Source organism: Mirounga angustirostris, unplaced genomic scaffold (genome assembly GCF_029215605.1).
Source record: "Mirounga angustirostris isolate CCGP_5_RB_7025 unplaced genomic scaffold, mMirAng1.0.hap1 SCAF_1, whole genome shotgun sequence".
NCBI classification, from domain to species: Eukaryota; Metazoa; Chordata; class Mammalia; order Carnivora; family Phocidae; genus Mirounga; species Mirounga angustirostris.
In genome coordinates this window covers 72,554,005-72,575,256 of record NW_026991709.1, presented here as the reverse complement: position 1 = coordinate 72,575,256, position 21,252 = coordinate 72,554,005, and the positions used below count along the sequence as shown (strand labels likewise).

At 53.5% G+C, this 21,252-nt stretch overlaps 2 protein-coding genes across 2 annotated transcripts in view; both read right to left on the bottom strand.

Annotated features, from left to right (window-relative positions):
- Positions 1 to 4,985: 4,985 nt before the first annotated feature.
- Positions 4,986 to 6,629, bottom strand: CPN2 (carboxypeptidase N subunit 2). The gene has a single exon (XM_045902101.1). The coding sequence runs from the start codon at positions 6,627 to 6,629 to the stop codon at positions 4,986 to 4,988; it is 1,644 nt and encodes a 547-aa protein (XP_045758057.1).
- An 8,835-nt stretch (positions 6,630 to 15,464) lies between these two features.
- LRRC15 (leucine rich repeat containing 15) overlaps positions 15,465 to 21,252 on the bottom strand; it is a 68,241-nt gene continuing 62,453 nt past the window's right edge. The window contains exon 3 of the mRNA XM_064580149.1: positions 15,465 to 21,119. Within this exon, the coding sequence (XP_064436219.1) occupies positions 19,372 to 21,114 (1,743 nt within the window). The 5' untranslated portion in view covers positions 21,115 to 21,119 and the 3' untranslated portion in view covers positions 15,465 to 19,371. The remainder of the gene's footprint in view (positions 21,120 to 21,252) is intronic.

Here is a 21,252-nt window from a genome sequence, read left to right as displayed (position 1 = left end):
TCATGACCCAAGCCGAAGGCAGACGCCCAACCATCTGAGCCACCCAGGCGCCCCATAGCAAATGATTCTTAACAGCCCCTTCAGTCTCCTGAAATAAATTTCACAGATAGTATAATCAGATCTCACAGAGAATTTAAAAATTAAATGTTCTAACTATAATAAATTAGAAATAAAAGGTAGTTTATGATAAAATAATATTTATCGCCATGTGAAAATGCTTGGTTTCGACCTCACCAGAGATCTGATGAAATCGTCAGAGGCTTTCACCTACTAGATAATGAGGAAAGGAGGAATTTAAGAGAAGCTGCTTTCTGTTTATATTTGAGTTTTTGAAATAAGGGTTAAGGGGCGGGGGGGGGGGGGGGGGGGGGGTCATGCAGGGATATTTTCCAAAATGCTGAACAACTCTGATAAAATTGCAAAGAAGGCAAAGCACAGTCTTGCCAGCAGGTCATGCTAAGTTGCGGTCCTGGAAAACTGAAAGTGTCCAAGCTAGAAGGACAACTTTGGGTTCTCCTGTGTCACAGTGGCAGGCTGAGCTCACTGCAGCATTTCACACAGCAGTGCCTGGAGGCCCGTTTGCGAGTCATGGGCGACGCCTGACAACTCACTGTCGTGCAGGGCTGTCCCACGGTGCAGGACGCGCAGCATCCCCGGGACGGACTAGCACGCGCCAGGAGGTGGCGGTGCCGCCCTGGAACCTCAGGCCCCCGCCGGCCGCCCCACGGGCGCGGGCACCCAGCGGCCTGGCACTTGCCCAGAGCCGCAGGAGACAGGAGCCTCGGCAGCTCTCTCCGCCTGCCCGGGAGCGGCCCCCGCGCCACCGAGTCAATGTGCTCCGCTGTCCCTTCGCGGGGGCGCGGGTTGTGACTTCCAGCGAGGAAAGCGCCGCGCCCCGCCAGGGGAGCCGTCCCTCCAGCGTGCCACAAGGGGGCGCCCTGGGCCGCCGAATCGGCCCGTTTGCAGGTTTCGGAAATGTTGAACCGTCTGCACATGCAGAAGTGGGGGCGAGTTGAAAACACAGTGCGAGAAAGAATTCTTTGATAGGCTTACATTGTGCTAAATTGTCTGATTTTTGGAAGCGCCGGCAGCTCTCCAATATCCACGGTAGGTACTGAACTGTTTTGTCAATGGCATTTCCAATCCTCCCAAATGATACGATTTTCATATATAAAGAGCAACTTTAATATCCTCCCAGAAACACCAATGATAACACCAGTGCAGTGGCCAAGCAGTTGGTCAGTTCTTGCTTCCTGCTTGCCACACCCACCGCGCTTCTCTAGAAATAATAATAATAGATAACATTTCTGAGAACCCATGTGTCATTGTTACATGAATGCACGCATTTTCCCTTCACCAACAGTACTGTGAAGTGGGCACCACCATGCCCGTGATCAACGGTATGCATGAGGAAACTGAGGCACAAAGAGCTACCGTACCAGGCCCAAGTTACTGCTGGCAAGTTAGTTACCACTGCTGGTAAATGGCAGGAAACCACCGGACTGCAGAACATGCAGGACATCAGGGCAAGGAGCCCCCGCACCTGTTGGAAGGAGGTGCTTTGGGATGCCTTAGCAATCCTTATGCTGCAAGAAAACAAGCCAGAGTGCATCCAGCTTGTTTCTTCAAAATCTCCTGAGGGCATGAGGGTGGTAAAATAAAAAACACCAACAAGAAAAAAGAAACCCTACGAAATCTTTTTATATGCAGTTTTGTGGCTCATTTCATTCATGAATTCATCCAGAGCACTACAGCAGGTGGGTCGGACCATTCCCTCCACTGCCCTGGGTCTAGCTACAAATGGCTATGAGACCCAGCACGGGACAAGATAGAGCCCAAGTTTTCAACCTTGGCTCAGCATTAGCATCCCTGCAGGAGTTAAAGATAAAACTGCTATCTGGGTCTGCCCCAGGCCGATTGAATCAGAATCTCAGGAAGTAGGGCCCACCCAGGTACCTGTTGTTACGGTTTGCTTCACCTCCCCAGTGATTCTGAGGTTTGATCAGCATCAAGAACCAAACCCCTGGGATGCCTGGGTGGCTCAGCCAGTTAAGCATCTGCCTTCCGCTCAGGTCATAATCTCAGGGTCCTGGGATCGAGCCCAGGGTCGGGCTCCCTGCTCAGTGGGAAGCCTGCTTCTCTCTCTCTCTCTCTGTCTGCTTGTGCTTTCTCTCTCTCTCAAATCTCTTTTTAAATCTTAAAAGAAAAGAAAAGAACAAAACTCCTTTTTATATAGCTGAGGAAAGGCCCGGAGAGGAGCCATGATTTGCCAGAGGCAGAATGTTAAGGAAGGGGGGAGTCAAGTGTCCTGATTTCTATCCCAGAACCCATCAAAAGACTGGGCCACCTCCAGAAGGAGACAGGTAGCAGGAGGAGGTGAGGACTCCTGGGGTGTGGGGCACACTCAGAGTCTCTTCTCTGCTGCCCTCAGTCTGAGCCGGAGGACTGCTCAGCACCTCCTGCTTCCCCTCAAGACCCTGTGGCCCCCTCAGAGGTCAGGACTTCTACCACCGCAGACGCCGGTTCCCCAACGTTCACCAGGTGGTTCGGTCGCCAGGTAAATACCCAGGTAAACTTGGGTTTCAGATAAACTACACACAGTTTTGTGCTATAAGGATGTCCCATGCAACATGTATATGTTGATCTGCAAAATCTGGCCATGCTACCCGAAAGAGCATAGTGACTCTGGTCTCGCTGAGCCAACTGGAAAGGGAGGACAAGCAGCTTGCCCGGATGACATAGCCCCTGGCCGTCAGCCAGGGCTCTTTCCCCAGTGTCATTCAGCACAGAGAGAAATGACTGTATTTCAATGTAATGAAGAGTTAGAGTTTGGGGGAGAATATAATTAAGAGAAATGTCTCCTCGATGATCTTGTTCCTTTATCTCCGGCAGTGGGGGCACGACTATTCGGACCGTGAGCTGTAGTTCAGACCAGCATTCACTGGGTAGAGGCTTGTAAAGCTCCTGGATGTGCTGGGGCAGCGACGCCCTCCCCAGACAGCACGCATCACCCCCAGAGGGAAGCAAGCAGCCTAAAGCAGCCGGCCTTTGGCCGGGGTCAGGAGAGCATAAGCCTGGACTCTCAGACACTCGGGACCGCAGCCTCCCAGAGGTGGTACAGTTCCCCAACCTTGGAGGACCGATTAAGAGTATTAATCCAGGGGCACCTGGGTGGCTCAGTCAGTTAAGCATCTGCCTTCGGCTCAGGTCATGATCCCAGGGTCCTGGGATGGAGCCTCACAACAGGCTCCCTGCTCAGCAGGGGAGTCTGCTTCTCCCTCTGCCCCTCCCCCCTCATCTCGTGCTCTCTCTCTCAAATGAATAAATAAAATCTTTTTTAAAAAGATTATTAATCCATAATACTTCTGGGAATTGAACCCAATGAATTTGGGAGTCTGTTCCTTTGGCGAATCTGGTCAACTACCTTCCATCACCTTAGAATTTGTGGTGATTTTGATTTGAGCCTCGGGAAGCATGTTTTTTAAAAGGGCATCCCTGGACACAATGGGGGAGTTGCACTTCCTTGTGTGAAGCTGACATCACGCTCCTGCCTTCCCCCAAGCCTGTCCCTGCCCTTGGTTCTTGTCTTCACTCTCCTCCCCACCCACCACCAAGACCTGCACCCTTGTCTGATCTCTCCTGCCAGACTGTGAATGAGTTCCCGGAGGGCCTGCCAGACGTCAGATTCGTGTCTCCCTCCCCAACCCCAGCATTTCACCCAGACCGGTCCACACTGCAGGCAGGAGAACCAGGTAGGAGACTACACACGGTCCGGTCCAGAGAGACAAAGAGCCTCCCGGGGCTGGGAATGGGAAGGGGGAAATGGATAAAGGGGTGCTCAGAAGTGTTCCTGGGTGGGTGGGTCATGATGTTCAAGGGGGAGGAGAGACTGGAGAACACACCCAGCTCCTGGGCTTGGCAATCTGCTGGAGAGGAATCCCGGAAGAACCGGGGATCGGTTTGCTTTACAGATGTTCGAGGCGGAATGATCGAACACAGGGCTGCTGAGCAGGCAGATAGCTCATCACGGAGCCAAAGAAGACCTGAGCCCGAGATGGAGATGCGGGTCATCATGCATCCGACCCCAGGGGCATGCCTGAGATTCCCCGGGGAGGCCGAACAGGAGGGCACAGGGTGGGGGGGTCCCCAGCATGGAAGGGGTGGCTGGGAGACCGAAGGAGTGGCCGGGCTGTGAGAGAGTGGTGTCCTGCAAACCAGAGGAGAACCATCGCAGGGAGTGAGCGGCCCCAGAGTCAGATGCCATCAGAGAGCAGAGAGCTGAGGAGCCTCCAAGCCCCACTCACTGCCCCTCCCGCCTCCCCACTCAGGGAGCAGCCCTGTTGTCCGTGGCGGGGAGAAGAGGGACTTGGCGTGGGGGGGGGGAGTCCAAACGGCTGCTGTTTGCCTCCCCAGGCCCCATTCATCCTGGTCTCCCTTGGCGACAGCGCAGGAGGTGGCCCCAAATGACACAAGCACCCCCCCCACGCCAGTCAGACCTCTGCCCCTCATCCTTCTGCTCACCTCTGCTTCTACCCCCTGCTTTGTTTTTCTCTATATCAATTGAAACCAAATTCCCAGGGAGAGAGATCGAAACGGACGTTTGGCCTTCGAGCTGGAAGTCCGAAGAGGACCTGGACTGGTGGTGCCTGAGGCCTGGAACCTCAGGGCACGATGAGAGTGGGGTGGGTATTAGATCATCCGGAAACACCAGGGAGAATGTTCTTTTATTCTCCAGACTGTGGTGCAGCTTTAAGGGCTGCTTGGCAAAGCTCGAGGAGGGCCGAGGTAGGGCCCAGCCTCGGTGATAGTGACAGAAGAGGGGGAGGAGGGTAGAGGCCACCGAGCCACCTCCTCCACCCAGGGGACTCTGCTCCGTCCCTGGCATCTGCACAAGCAAGGCTTCGGCTCTCCCTCTGCCCCCACCTCTGGCCTGGCCGGGCCCCGGAGGCTACCTAGGCAGGCTCCTGGCTCTGCACGCCCCGTGCCTACTGCCCCCCTGGCCAAGCCTCGATAGCCACGGTGAGCCTCACGGAGCCACAGCGGGACTTCAAGTCCCAGTGCTGGCTGGCGTTGTACATCAGTCCCGGGGGGCCCGAGCCCGACCGGGGAGACAGCTGGATGTTCAGCCAGCGACACCGGGCCTGGTCACAGGCGAGCACCACGGTCCCCTCGGGGTTGCTGTAGGTGCACTGACTCCAGACGGCCCTCTCCTGCGCGGCCAGATCCCAGCTGCCCCCGGGCTCCCTGTCCTCCAGCCCCGGGGCCTGGAAGGCCAGGCGGTCGCGGGTGACGGGACACACCAGCTGCTCCTCCTGCAAGGCGGGCAGCAGCTGGCCCTTCAGGTAGGCGGGGCCGGCGCAGTAGGTGTGGATGTTGAAGAGCCGGTCGCTGTACTGTCTCAGCCAGCTGAACAGGTAGGCCAGGTGGCAGTCACACTGCCAGGGGTTGCCGTGCAGGGCCAGGTTGAACAGGTTGTAGTTGGTGTCGAAGATGCCCTCGGGGAGCGTGGTGAGGAGGTTCTGGGAGAGGCTGAGCAGCTCCAGCCTGGACAGGTTCTGGAAGAGGGCTGGGTGCAGGGCCGTCAGGTTATTGCTGCCCAGGTAGAGCTTGACCAGCCCCTCCAGGTCTCTGAAGACGCCGGCCGGGAGATGGGTGAGGGCGTTGTGCGAGAGCGTCAGGGAACTGAGGCTGGACAGGTTGGCAAAGGCGCCCTCGCTGACAGCCACCAGCTGGTTGTAGGACAGAGACAGGCCCACCAGGCCTGGGGTAGGGGCAAAGAGGCCGGCGGGCAGCCCCTGCAGCGCGTTCCCCTGCAGGTTCAGGAAGGTCAGGTTGCCCAGGGAGGAGAAGACGGAGACGGGCAGATGGCGGATGGCATTGTGCTGCAGCCACAGCTCCTCCAGCTGGAAGAGCCCTGAGAACACTCCGGGGGGCAGCTCTGAGATCAGGTTGCTGTCCAGGAAGAGCTCCCGCAGGCTGCCCAGTTTGCCGAACACGCCCTGGGGCAGGCTGGAGAGCGCGTTGTTGCTCAGCCTCAGGGTCTGCAGGCTGCCCAGGGGGTCGAACAGCTCCCCCCGCAACTGGGCAAGCAGGTTCTGAGCAAGGTTGAGGGTCTTCAGAGCTCCCAGAGGCCGGAAGAGCCTCCCAGACAGGCTCTGGAGCCGGTTGCCCTGCAGCTGGAGAGACTCCAGGACGTCCATCTGGTGGAAGAGGCCCTCAGGCAGAGTCTCCAGCATGTTGAAGTTGAGGGTGAGCTTGCCCAGCGAGCTCAGGTTGGAGAAGGTGTCGGTGCTGAGGTTGGAAAAGGTGCCGCCAGTGATCTCCAGGTCCTCCAGCCTGGGCAGCCCCCCGAAGGCGTCGGGCTCTAGGTGGTGGAGCTGGGTGTTGAGGAAGACCACCTTGGTGAGGTTGGGGCTGCCGCTGAAGGCCCTGGCTCCCACCGTGGTGAGCGAGGTCTCTACGAAGATGATGTCTGTGGCGTGGGGCGGGATGTCCGGCGGGATGGCGGCCAGCCCCTCATCGGAGCAGAACACCTCCTGGGTGAAGCAGTCACAGCCCGCAGGGCAGGGCCGGGCAGGCCTGGCCAGCAGCAGGAGGCCGGCCCAGCGCAGCCAGGCCCCGGGCAGCATCTCCTGACCCCAGCAGGAAGAGAGAACAGAGGTGACGCCTTTCTCGAGGACAGTGAGGCACAGGGGCCAGCGCCCCGTGGGGGGGGCGGGCAGTCAGGAGACAGGGATTAACTCTTTCAGGGAGGCCCCCCTTTGGGACAGTATGTGTTTTCAGTGGTTGTTTTCAGACTGCCTCGCGGCAGCCTTGCAAGATCCATGAGACCCGGGTTCGGACCTCCTGACAGGGTGTCACGTGGCCTGTCCATAGCCACCTGGCAGGTTAGTGGCAGGACCAAGACCCAGGTCTCCTGGACTTTCCGTGTGCTTTCCAGGTGGGGAGAAAGGGTGGAAGTGAGATAAAAAGGCATGGAAGAGAGGGAAAGGAGGAGACCATGGGTATTATGGAATTTTTAAGGTAATGTGTAAAATCTGGGTAGGTTATTAGTGTGCAGGGAATTTTTAACCCATAACTCTTCCTGGGTTTCCAAATCTCAGCACACTGCAGAGCCTAATGATGAGGAGACTCGACCATCTGCTCTTGTACATCCACTGGGGGTGAGAGCAGCTGCGGAGACAAGATGGGCTCTTTTTTTTTTTTTTTTAAGATTTTATTTATTTATTTGACACAGAGAGAGAGAGAGAGAGCATAAGTAGGGGGAGCGGGAGAGGGAGAAGCAGGCTCCCCTCCGAGCAGGGAGCCCGATGCGGGGCTCGATCCCAGGACTCTGGGATCATGACCTGAGCTGAAGGCAGACGCTTAATGACTGAGCCACCCAGGCGTCCCTAAAGAAATTGTTTTAAATGCCAGCATCCAACCCCAGGTCACAGGTTGGTGCTGCAGTTCACAGATGTGTCTCATGGCTCAGTCTTTTTTCTATATGAACCACTAGCCAACATGTAAAAATTGAGAAATCTCACATTAAAAAGTCCAGATTTCAGGATGATTTAGGAGCAGTGGGCTCACATTCCCACATGACAAGACAAGACCAATTGGAATTGGGGCTTAGTTGCCCCATGGGGGTGTGCACCTCCCAGGCCGCCATAGCCCCACCTGTCATTTACAGGGCCTGTAGCGGGGCAGGTTCCATGAGTTCAAATACTGGCTCCACCACATTCTAGCTCATTCTAGCTATGTGACCTTAGGCGTGTTACTTAACCCGGCTGAGCTTCACTTTCCTTATCTGTAAAACAGGGATAGTGTCTACCAGGTCAGGGTAATTGCGAGGCTTGAATGAGGAAACATAGCCAAAGTTTTAGGTCCGTGTCTGATGTAGAGTGAGAAATTAATAAATTATGTTAATTATTGTTAAAGGTTGTAAGCCACCATCATAACAGAAAGGTTATTTGAACACCAAAAAAGTAGGAAGAACAGAATGCCCTTTAGATAGAATACATTTGGCTTTACCAGGAAAAGACAGACAGGAAGGAAGGAAGGAAGGAAGGAAGGAAGGAAGGAAGGAAGGAAGGAAGGAAGGAAGGAAAGGAGGGAGGGAAGGAGGGAGGGAGGGCGGGAGGGGAGATAGAGGAAGAAAGAAAAGAGAGTGGGGAGAAGAAAGAAAGGAAGACAGAAAGAAAAAACCCTTGAACAACATAATCTTAATTTTTCTCAGTTATCTGCCTCTAGTAAGCACTGACAATCGGCTCCGCGTTGGGGTATCTTGGCCCCAAACCCTTTTTGCTGGCCGCCTCTCTGCTGCCCTCTGCTGGCTGCCTCCTCCCTCCCAAGGTTCCACTTCAGGCCAAAGGGCTCCCCATAAGCAAACAGAGCGCTTGCAAAATCTCCCTGTTCCCTCCTCCCATTCAGACACTCAATAGTCCAATTTTTCCAGGAATTTTTCTGCCTAATCAATAGAGAAGGGACCACTTCCGCCACAGAAAGTGCATGCCTCCCTCTGTCACTTGCATGGGTGCTGAGTATGCCCCCGGAGGTGGCAGGGGAGGGCTCTTCTAGGAGCTGCACCTGCCTGCCCCTCACAACACCTGAGTCCGTAGCCTCTACATACAGCCTCAGAGAATAGAGTCTTGTGCTAAAGCTGAACTCCATAACCACTTGTCTAGGGAGATGTAGAACCAGGGGGCACACTCTTGTCTGAGGCTTGTTACAGATAAGAAGAGGGCCCTGGCTGCAGATGGATGAGGTGGCCATTGTCCAGCCCCACCTGCCAGCTGGGCTGCCCCTGGGGATCCCACACAAAACCCCTAGGGATCCTGACAGAAGCCTTCCCTGACCCCAGGAATATGGTGCCTGGTGGTATGCTCCTCGATCTCGGCAGCTAGCATAGTTCCCCGAAATGGTGGCTCTTCGTGGCTGTCCTCGTCTTGAGAAGATGAGTGTGCTCATCGCTATGCTCGGCGTCCAGCCCAGTGCTGACCTACCGCGGGCTGGGCTAGGCTTCATCCAGCTCAAGTCTCCATAGCTGATGCGAGCAGTGTGGGAGGCAGAGTTAACCTTTCCACAGCTAGCATGGTTCAAGCCCCAGTGAATGATCACCAGCCAGACCATGAGAGTGGACTCGAATCCTCCTCCTCCAGAGAGTAACAGGGGAGCAATTTTTATTTTAAAGATGCCATAATGCATAACAATGCATAATGTGCCAGTCCCCTTCCTCGCTAACCCCTTTGGTCTTTGGTTCTCAAAGGCAGTTTCCAGAAAAGCTTCCCCTAGAATGGACCTGAGGGCCCTAGAGTGAACATATACAAGGGACCTCACCTACTGTCTGTCCCCACATGCCCAAGGGCATGCACTACTGTGACTTGGTCAACCGAGGGAAGATAGACCTGGGGAGGCAACCCACGCCAGTCCTGGCTCCTGGGTACTTGATTGAAGCATGATTGAAGATGGGGGCGTAGCCTCCGGGCGGATATGTCCCTTTGGTTTTGCAAACTTCTCACCCCTTGGAGGTGTCAAGGTGGGAAGAGGACCCGAACAGGGCCTCTGAAGTTCAGGAAAGAGCGAGCCCCGGTCTATGGGGTTGGAGGAAACAGGAGATGGTACTCACCGTGAGGGCGTGGAACACTGATCGTTTCCCAACTATCCACTCCTAGCCCAAGACTCGTTCTCACATCACTCGAGAATGGCTAAGAGTTTGTGCTCTGGAGTCAGATAGTAAGGGTACAAATCCTGTCTCTATCCCTCATTAGCTGTGTGGCCTTGGCTGAATTGCTTAACCTCTCTGTGCTTCAATTTCCTTATCTTCAAAACAGCAAGCTTCAATACTACCTTCCTCACGGGGTTGTTCTGAGGACTGAATGAGAAAATGTGTGGAAAGCTGCAAACCCAGAGCCTGACCCACAGTGAGCGTTCAGCAACAGAGCATTAATGACCCTGATTATTTTGAGTTCGGGCCAGCCCTAACTTTGTTCTAAAGTTGTCACAGAGGTTAGCTCTGGAAAACCTGATGAGATCATCCAACCACCCCATTTATGGACCAGCAAGATGCCTCTCCACAGCACTTTTTCTGGCTCTTTCCTCCCAGCCAAGGGAAGCGGGTAATTGTTTTGCCCTTGGTTTAGAAGAGCACAGATTCTGATGGCTTTGGCTAGGATGCCCTGGATGTGGGCCCCTTTCCCAAGTGCCCTCAAGAGCAGGTCACTGGGGGCTCTGGAGAGGGTAAGCGCCCCAGCCTGGGCACTGTGGAGAGGCAGCCAGAAGATTCCTGCTTCTCATCTGAGAAACCACCTCTGCATTTCTGCAGAGACCAGCACATGCCCACAAAATATGTTCCATGCTTTCAGCAAGCCAGGGAAGTCTGGCTCTGGTGGGGGCAGGGGGTGGTTGACTGGTTGCAAATGGACTTTTTTCTCTTCTCAAATTGCTTTTGGGTTGATACATTTCTGTGTGTGCCACAGGCCAGTCTGTCATCCACCACAGAGCCAACCCTCACTCCTTCCAGAGGGTGACAGGAGCCCAGAGCCCCATCAGGGGACTGCTGCTCTACTCGGGGATGGCTCCATTGCAGTCTGCATGGCCAAGGGGCCCCAGCACATCTCAGAGCGGGAGGAGAGGCTTTAGAGGCTCATCTGGAGCCCCTGATGGCTTCATCCAGGTCCCCCAGGAAGTCCTGCTGCTCCCCGGACCCCGTCTCCTTTCCCAGGCTCCAGCCTCTTCCCCGCCCCCACCCCAGCTGGCTGGTCCTCCCCAACCTGCGGCCCACTTGTGTCCCAGGCAGTGAAGTAACCCCTCAGCGCCTGGTTTCGGCATTTGTAAATTAAGAACAATTATGATAGTAACACTACTACCTAAATTACAGCTTTGTTAGAGTTGTGGTCATTAACTGAGATAACTGGCATTGAGTTTGTGATATGGTGGTAGAGTAAAAAATATATATTTAGTCTTTTTCCTGCCTGGCTCTTACCACGGAGCTCCAAAAACCCTTGAAATTTCCTAAGAGTTAATAGAGGGGCATCTTTTGTTATTCATAATTGGACCCTTTTGATTCACTCATTTATATTAATGAAGTGACTCTCGATATGCTCTTAGATAAGCTTCAGATTATACACAAAATATTTGCAGTGGTTATCTCTGAAAAACAGAACTGTGGGTGACTTTAATTTTTTTCTTTTGCTTTATCAGACATTGTCTACAGTTTCTAAAAAAAATAATAAACAGGTCACGTTTGTAAGAAGGTTGAAAGTCATAAAAATTCAGATAATCATGTAAAACACACAGCCCCCTTCCAAACACAAAATGCGGGCTTCCTGGACTGCTCTCCTCCCTTGCAATTACATCGCAAAGGCTCAAAAGAGCTTGTCTCCCAGCCGCCTTGGGGGGAGATAGCCAGCATGGTGAAATAAAAGAAGCTGTGAGGCCCCTGGGTGGCTCAGTCGGTTAAGCGTCTGCCTTTCGCTCAGGTCATGATCCCCGGGTCCTGGGGTCGATGGAGCCCTGCTTCGGGCTCCATGCTCAGCGGGGAACCTGCTTCTCCCTCTGCCTCTGCCCCTCCCCCCGCTTGTGCACCTGTGCTCTCTCTCTCTCAAATAAATAAATAAAATCTTAAAAAAAAAAAAAAAGCTGTGAACTGAGCACTGTCCTTCTTCAAATGCTTGCCACAGGGTGCCACCCCAACTCCCGCTTACACAGCCCTTTCTGCTCTAGAATGCCCCCATACCTCCACCCGCACCCCAAGCCTGCGCAACTCACACCTTCCCCAGGAAGCCATCCTTGACTGTGGACGCCACAGGTCATTCCCACCCTCAGATGAATGCTTGGGTCCTTCTGCTCTAACTTCTGGTCAGTTGCCCCAGTCTGCCTGTGAGCTTCTGGGGCTGGGATGCTGTCTGCAGCATGTCTTACCGGGCCGTGCACCCCAGCACCAGGCCCAGAGCTGAGCGCAGACCAGGTGGGGTGGGCTGAACTAAAGCGAATGTGCCTGTGGCTCTCGGTCACCTGTGTATCACATCTTACGTTCCTCGTGCTTAGCGGAGTGGGGAAGCCCTTGAACTCTGCCAGGGCTGTGATCTGGGTTCAAAGTCTGACACTGTTACCTACAGGCTGTGTGGGCTCGGGCAGGTCACTCCTTCTCTCCAAGCCTTAATTTTCCCTTGCACGATTGTAACCTCATCCCTTAGGGTTAAAATCAGTACCTAACTGGATAATATATATGCTTACATTAGACAGCAAATACAATGCATTTAACACAATACCTGGCAAATAGTAAGTGTTGGATAAAAGGTAGCTATATTTGGATTTTATTCTCGGAGTGACTATATCAACGAAACCCGGACTCAAAGGGGAGCCACAGGATGGCATAAACAAGGATGGAACCAGGCAAACCTGGACATATGGTCGTCCTGCGTATCCCCACCATTCACTCTGCACTCCCAGAGCACAGGGACCAGGTCACCTTTGTCTCAGGACCCCTTGCCGCCCCGGCCTCCCGCCCCAGGCCAGCACCACCCTGGCAGGGGGCCACGGGGGCTTCTCCTCCTATAGCAGAGTACCCGGATGGTGTATCCTGCTTGGAGCTGGGGACAGGCTCTGACCCTGGGAGGAGTGACTGCCCCTCTCCTGCCCCGCAGCTGGGACCGAGGCCAGAGTCCTCCCCCATCCCCACAGACCCCAGGAGACCTACCGTGAGGGGCTGAGAGGACACGCACAGGCCGCCCTGGCTCTTCCTGGGGAGCAGAAGTGTGTCTGGTGTGGTCTATGGTCAGTGTGAGCCCAGCAGCCCCAGCGCTGATCAAAGTTCCCGGCAGTGGTTCCTCCCCTCACGTGGACCAAGTGTTCCCGGAACGTCACCAGGGTCACAGGACAGCAAAGGAGAATCTGGGGCAAGGCCTCTGAAGATTAACAAAATGACCCTGAACTGTTCCATGGACAGATCCCCACTGAGGCCAAAATCCAGCAGAGATTACAGGCCTGGCACCTTTAGGGCCCAGGGGCATCCAGCAGGTCCTAGAAAGTTTCCAGTAGGCTGATCCAGGGATGAGGACCGCGGCCAGGAGTCCACTTACATCCCCTCCCGGTGAAAGGCCAGGCTGGTGCTGGGAGCCTGACAGGTAAACACCTGGCCACAGACACCTGCTGCGCTCTCAGTGCTGGGAGGAATTCTAAGAGGGCTGTGGGCTTGTTCCTTGGTTTATTGGTTTGTTTCATAAACTAACTTTCTAAACCCTTTCTGAGTTAAAAGGGGAGAAGATGGAAGGAGGTGAATTTGGGCCCAATATGGAGAGGCACAGTTTCACCATAGGGCTAGCCAAGGATGAAAGAAGTTGCTTTGGAAGAGTGGTTTTCCTAGGGTGCCTGGGTAGCTCAGTTGCTTAAGCATCTGCCTTCAGTTCAGGTCATGATCCCGGGGTCCTGGGATCGAGCCCCGCGAAGCCCCGTGCATCTGGCTCCCTGCTCAGCTCGCTCCCTGCTCCCTGTTTCTCCCTCTCTCTCTCCCTCTGCCCCTCCCCCTGCTTGTGCTCTCTCTCTCTCAAATAAATAAATAAAATCTTTAAAAAAAAATAGTGGTTCTCCTGTCTGGAGATGTTCATCCAGGGGCTGCAGAATGAGGTAAAGAGTGTGTGTGTGTGCATAGGTGGGTATATATTTTAAAGGGTGCAGTGTGAAGGCATGACCTAGATAAGCAGTCTCAGGTCATTTTCAATGTCCAGAGGCTACCATTCAAAGTAGACTGATGGCTTTAAAACTCGTTGCATGGTATTAATATCTATCTCACTCTTTTTCATGACTTAACTATTATTTCTTTGGCATGTGAGTGGATTTCATCAGCTAAATCACAAAGTTCTGATAACGTATAGCAAGGAAACATTTTTCAATGGAGACATAGTACAAATCCACACTTTGGCAGAGGAACATGGGAGCATGTCAGAGGGAAGAAGGGCTGGGAACAGAATGCGCCCCACCCCGCCCTCCACGGCACCCAGGCCAGTAGGGGCAGGATGGTATACTCACCAGGGGCTGAGGGAAGGGGGCACACCTTTGGAGGAGACCCACAGCCAGGCTAGGGGAACAGCCCCATCTGCACTCTGAATGGTTTCTTAAGGCACTGACACCTCTAGAGAGAGACCTTGTCTGTTTGTCAGTGTCATAGTGAGCCAGAGAAATTGGGCATTCAATGGATCCGGGTTTGAATTCTGGCTCTTCAACTAACTAACCAGTCCTTACACAAATTATTTAATCTCTACAAGTCTTTGCCTCCCCATCTGTGGAATAGGTGTGGTAGAGGGCCGACCTTTGTGTGTGTGTGTGTTCGTGCATGCATGCACACATGAGCCCACACACACACGTGTGAAATAAAACTTCAGATAGGAGCAGGCTGGCAGAACTCTGGGCATATGTGGGCATGTGTGGAGGGGAGATTTGCATTAAGAACTCTAGGGACCGGGGCGCCTGGGTGGCTCAGTTGGTTAAGCGACTGCCTTCGGCTCGGGTCATGATCCTGGAGTCGTGGGATCGAGTCCCACATCAGGCTCCTGGCTCGGCGGGGAGCCTGCTTCTCCCTCTGACCCTATACCCTCTCATGCTGTTTCTCTCTCTCTCTCTCAAAGAAAGAAAGAAAGAAAGAAAGAAAGAAAGAAAGAAAGAAAGAAAGAAAGAAAGAAAGAAAGAAAGAAAGAAAGAAAGAAAGAAAGAAAGAACGAACTCTAGGGACCTTCTGGGAAGTGGGATGAGGACCCTAAACCCTTTTCCCATTAGCCAAAACTCCTGGGACAAGCTTACCCCTGGCAGAGAGGATCTACGAGCTAAAAGAGCCCAGGAAAATACAGTTTGAAGTTCCTATCCTGGCACAGCAGTGGGATAAAGGAACCGCAGAGATCATCCCTCTCTCAAGCACTGAGCTGGCAGCTACGGCAGCCCCTGGGATCTGGAGACCTGAAAAAGTGCTGGGGACACCTGGACACTTTGGAGGGAGTCGCCTTCACTCAGATGGGGTCTTCTGAGAGCCTGTGACACACCGAGCCCAGTGCGAGGCACACTAGGAATGCTGCGGTGTGCAGGAAGAGTCTGCCCACCTAAGACTGTGTGTGTGTGCGTGCTCACATACAGGTCAAATGAATGCCTTTCTGGTGACATAGAAGAACCCCCAGTCTGGGAGTCTGGAGACCTGCTGCATTGCGAGCTCAGGCATTAATTACACGAGGAAATTAATTTCCTGCCTTGATCTCACTTTCTTCATCTATAAAATGGGTTGAACCTATTCCTCAGGCTCCTTCCAGACACAGTGGCCTAGAGATATCATTTGTTATTGCATTTATGTTCCCCACTCACTTTTCAAAGGACTTTTCCCAGCTCAGAATCTGTTCTCCACGAGGGTCTGTCTGGCTCAGCCTCACATGCATGAACAAGAGTAGAATCAACAGGTGTGAGATTCCTTAGGCAAGACGTCCATCGAGCACATATGTGTCCTGTGTATACCGTTTATTGTTGATTCTGTACACCAAATTTGTTATAGGCAGCATCCAGCAAAGATGGACCCCCAATCCTGCCCACCAGGGCTCACACTCTATAAAACCCTGGGGGCCTAGAAATCTCTAAATGCATCACCAAGCACCTGGGACTATTTGCAATGATTCTCTAAGCGAGGTAAACATGATCTACTTTTGAAGGCATCATGAAGGCAATGGGTCGGTGAGAACGATCTCTCCTTAGGTGAAGGAGAGAGCATAGCTGGCAGAAGTTGGGCCTAGAGAAGCACCTGCCCCCTTCTCTGAACCACAGTGAGGGCTTCCTTCCCGAGCCCCCCACCCACTGCCTCCCCAACAGCCTGGGTTCAGTTCTGACTGCGAGATCCGTGGGCTGCACTCTGTGAGTGGCTTGTAGCTAAAGGCTTGGACACAGCCAGTGTCTCGTTACCAACTCTAGTGATCTAGTTATCTCCCTAGCTGTCTACTCTCCATCAGCTTCCTGAGGGTGGAAACAGATTCCTGAAACTGCTCTTTTTCTTTAGTGGATGGGTGAGCTGAATGTTCCCTGTATTGACAAAGCTTTTGATCCACACAGTAGCAAGTGAGGTTCCAATGGCTAAGACTGTAGGAAGCAGAAGGAAAGTGACTCCCATTTTCTTTACAGATGAAAGCCCAGGACAGGCCATGACGTCTTGTACAAAGTGTGAAGAGAGAGGGGCACCTGGGTGGCTCAGTCGTTAAGCATCTGCCTTCGGCTCAGGTCATGATCCCAGGGTCCTGGGATCGAGTCCCACATCGGGCTCCCTGGGGGAGCCTGCTTCTCCCTCTCCCACTCCCCCTGCTTGTTTCCCTGTCTCGCTGTGTCTCTCTCTGTTTCAAATAATTAAAATCCTTAAAAAAAAAAAAAGTGTGAAGAGAGAAAGAAAACCCACGGCCCACGGAATAATGTTGCAGAAGAAACAGTGAGTTTAGACCCATTTCCAGGGCATAACGGTAGTACTCATGCACAGAGGTGCTGTCAGGCTTAAAAAGAAAATGCTTGTTCAGTGCTTTAAAGGGTATCTACACACAGTAAGCATTTTTGAAAAACAGTGGTTCTAACTGGTTTTTATTCTCTTTTCTCCAACATTGACCCTTCACTCCAAATGGAGGCTGCTGGTACTGGCAAGGTGACCTAGGGGCCAGTGAGCAAACGGGGAAATTAAAGTGGACTCTGTACCCTACCTCAACTTGGGGGACCAAGCAGCTCACTCCAGCCCTGGAAAGTGAGGAAATGCAATGTCTTGTTGGAAAGGAAACTCCATCCAGCTTTCCCGGTAGCTCCTTGGCCAGACAACATGGTTCAGAGAGGCCAAAAGGCCTGCCATGGAAGAGGAGGCCCAATGGCTCCATCCAATCCACTCTGATGGGAGAAAGGACCAGGCAAGCTCCGAGCATCATGTAAAGAGTTCACCAGCCCCACCAGGGGGTGCTCCTGCATGGAGACATCTGAGGACAGATGCCCTCAGGCCAACCTTTGGGCTGGGGAAACATGCTGCTATCCTGGGCTCGGGAGAAAGGACCTCCAATGTCATGGCCAATGCCAGGACTACCCAAGGGTTCTGGGTCCAGAAGGGCAGGACACACTGGGTGAAAAGGACTCCTTCCTCACCTCTCTGCCATCTCTGGCCCACTTGCACCCTTGCACAATGAGACATTGGAGCCTACTCATAAGGAGCACCTTGACGAATACAGTGCTAACCCATGCTTCCTATCTGGAGGAAAGCAAGCCTCACTTCCCCCGATGGCCCCAGGATCATCAGGCAGGCCACCATCAATGGAATGATGCTCATGCCCCAAGCTCTGGGCTCACTTCCTTTTGGGCCCTGGCAAGTCTTGGTACACGTCCACCAGTTGCTACAAATCTTTGGTAAACCTTTTGGAGACCCAGATTTACCTCGGGGAGAAGATGTCTTTTGCCTTTGACAGGCCCCATCTTCCCCAGATTCTCTGGGACAGAGAAAAAAACTATACAGTGTACTAGTTCCTACACACATCCTTTCCTGGACCTGTTTTGTTGGGGACCTGTCAGCATCATGCCACTAAGGCCTAAGGCAATTTCTTATTTGTCTTGTGGGACAGAGAAAACTAGTAAGAGCCAGTCAGGATTTCCAAATCCTTACAGCACCAGCTGCAGCTCTTTCCTGGGCAGACACAGACAGCTGAAATTCTCCATTTCACTGTTTTTATTTCTGAACTGATAGACCAGTTGTCCAAAGACATGAGTTGCCATGAGCACAATTTCTTTACCAGTGTGAATACGTGTGTAGCAGAAAGGTGCTGAAGGCAGGGATTTCTGTGGCTAGCACTCAAGGAGGACGATAACCCTGCACCAAACACTTAACTCTTATAAGCAGGCCACAGGCAGAAGGAACTCCAAAGAGCCCCCAGACCCAGGGTGACTTATCTGTGCACCCTGATGTTGCCTCCCGTATGTGAGCATTCTGAATTTCAGTGTCTAGCTGACTGGAACGTTGATGGAGAATTTTACCACACTAGAAGGATTACCAGGTTCCATTACATTCAGCTGTTCAACTGAAGGATCTCATCTCCGAACTATTTTGCTTCCCCCAAATGGAAAGTGAAAATTAAAAACAGACAGAGGCAGAGCATGGCGATAAAGGCCATGTGTGCTTGCAGGGACCTCTGCTGTAGAGAGGCCTCTGACCTGGCCGTTCTGGGAGCCGCGGGTGTGGGGATTTGATTACATCTCTGGAACGTACCCACGTCGTCTCCTCTACCCCTAGCAGCTGGGCCTTGGCAAGGGCGGGCTGGCCGGGGTGGTGAGGGGCCATCCTGGCTCATGGGGACCCATCTCCTCAAGCCTGTCTTCTCCAGTAAAAGCCCACAATGGAGGATACTAGTAATAGCCTGTTTCTAGATCTGGATGCTGATTACATGGGTGTGAACTGTGAAGACCCATCAAACTCTACACGGTCACGCTCCCACATTTCTGTATGTGTTATACTTCAATAAAAAGTTAAAAGAGAAGAACCCTAAGGATGAACATAAGGACACCCCAGGTACCAGGGTGCTTTCTCCATCCAGTACTAGTAAGCTGATTTTCAAGGTTTTTAGGGGTCAGACATTCTATGTGACCTTATCCCTCAAAGGACCAACACTTTCAAAACAAAATTTGTGGTTCAGAAATCTCTACAAGGCCGACTTGTTGCACGGGTGCCGGTCTTTCTTTTCCAGATAACGATCCCATGAGAGATGCTGACAGTGGTTCTCTCTGCGGGAGCCAAGGGGCATCTTGCACAGTGACCCAAAAACCAGGTGCTTGTCAGCTCCTAGGAAGCCAGCTGAGTGGGTGGAAGCCTTCTGTGAGGAGAGAACTCACCCTGCCTTCAGGAGCAGAAAATCAAGGGAGACCTTTCAAGGGGACAGGGGAGAGCATGCCACGGACGGGGGTGGAGCGAAGGAAGGGAAATCAACTTCCATCCTACTTGGGAGAGGAGCTGTCCCCGTGGAGAACTATCCCCACAAAGTGAGCCGGCGTGGTAACTGAGTCTACAGAGGCCAGCAGGGCCGCGGGTGCAGGGAGGCTTGTTGGAGGAGAGCTGGTAAGGCTGTGGAGAAGGGCTTTCTCGAAGGAAGCCCAGGGATGTGAATTAGAAACCCCACGGGGTTTTTGCCATGGCCGGTTGGATCTCCCTGGTGGTAAGAAGCCCTGCAAGAGCTGGTTCTCCTGTAGTTCTCTAGAGGAGAACCAGACAGGTCAGGAAAAGGTGGGGGTGCCTTTCTCTTGGGGACCAGTGAGAGGGAGTGGGGGATGGCTCTGTGGACCCAGGGGTGGAGGCACAATAATGAAACTCCCAGATCCTCCAGTGCTCCCACTCTTCCCCAGCCCTGCCTCCAGCCCGCCTCTTCAACACTCATTGGGTGCCTTCATCTGCATCAGGACCGCGTGGTTCCTCTTCTTGCCACAGCAACAGCAGATGCAGGCAACCAGGGAACAGGCCAGGGCAATAATGCCAATGACAATGGCGGCAATGGCCAGCCCACTCTGGGCCTGGGTCATGCCCCACGTGCTGCGGTCATCGGTGACCTCAATGGTGGTCAGATCGGTGTAGTCCCCCACAGTGCTGGTGAAGTCAGTAGTGGAGATGGAGGTGGTGTCAGGGTAGCTGGGTGTGTCCGGGTACTGTGGTGTTTCCGGGTAGCTGGGCATCACTGGGACCTGGACGCTGGGGAGAGCAGCGTTGACGTTGATGATGATGAGGGACTGGCCTCGGACACTGGGTGGGCTGAAACATACCGGGAGAGCATCTGTCCCCAACCTGGGCTTGTTGAGCAGGAGCCAGTTGTGGAGTGGAAGGATGCCAGAGTCACACCTCCAGGGGTTGTCATAGAGCCTCAGCTCACACAGGTTCCCCAGGTGGTCAAAGATGCCCATGGGCAGGTTCTCCAGCTGGTTGTTCTGCAGCTGGATGGTCATGAGGCCATTGACATTGGCGAAGATATTCCCTGGGAGCTGTCTGAGGCGGTTATTCTGCAAGGAGATGTTCTGCAGGCTGATCAACATGCGGAAGACGCTCCCGTCCAGCTCTTGCAGCGCGTTGGTGTGTAGGGACAGCTCCCGAAGCTCCGCCAGCCCATTGAAGGCATCTGGGGAGATGTAGTTGATCCGGTTACGACTGAGGATCAGGACCTGCAGCTGGCGGAGGTCACTGAAGACGTTGTCAGGTAGAGAAGTGATGTGGTTGTCATAGAGCCAAAGCTCACGCAGGTTGTGCATCGGCCCAAAGATCCCCGGCGAGAGCTCCTTCAGGGAATTCCCAAAAAGCGTGAGACGGTTGAGCTGGGGCAGCTGCATGAAGATGCCAGGGGGCAACTGGGAGATGTGGTTGTTGGACAGATAGAGCTTCTGGAGGTTACGGTTGTTGTGGAAGAGGCCAGGGGAGAGCATACCAATCTGGTTCTGCTGTAGGGCCAGCTCCTGGAGGTTTCCACACCCATCAAAAGTGCCCATAGGGATTTCTGAGAGCCTGTTCTCATACAGCCGGAGGACCTGGAGGTTGCCCAGGTGCTGGAAGATCCTGGGCGAGAGGTGGGTGAGGCTATTCTTGCCTAGATTGAGCTTCGTGAGGCCCACCAGGTGGTCGAAGACACCGTCAGGGATGTATTCCAGGTGGTTCCCGTGCAGCTGCAGCTCTCTGAGGTTGCTGAACTGGGAGAAGTGTGCCGGCTGGATCTGCACCAGCTGGTTGCTAGACAGAAGGAGCGACTCGAGGTTGTTCAGGCCCTGGAAGAGGCCAATAGGCAGAACCTGAAGCTTGTTGTTGGCGAGGCTGAGGTAACGCAGTGAGCCTAGGTTTCGGAAGGCGCCGGGCATGATGTGGGACAGCTCATTCTTCTCAATCCTCAGGGCAATGAGGGCGGAGATGTTGAGGAATGGGGACTCGTTGAGTTCAGTGATGTGCGTGTTGAGGATCTGCAGGCTCATGGCATTCCAGGGCAGGGGAGTGGGCACCGCCACGATGCGCGCCCCGGTGCATTCCACCTGGGAGGCCCTAGAGCAGGTACACTCACTTGGGCAGCCATAGTAGGCCAGCCCCGCACTCCAGGCTTGGCAGCCCACCAGCAAAAGAAGATAATGTTTCAGTGGCATGGCCTCTGCAAAGGGAGAGAGCACACGTGATTCAGGGTTTTTATCTCACCGACACTGCAGTTATATTTAAGTCAACGTCTTTGGTGTTGAACACTGGCTTGCCTTTGAACTCCATCATCACATACCCCGACTTATGCT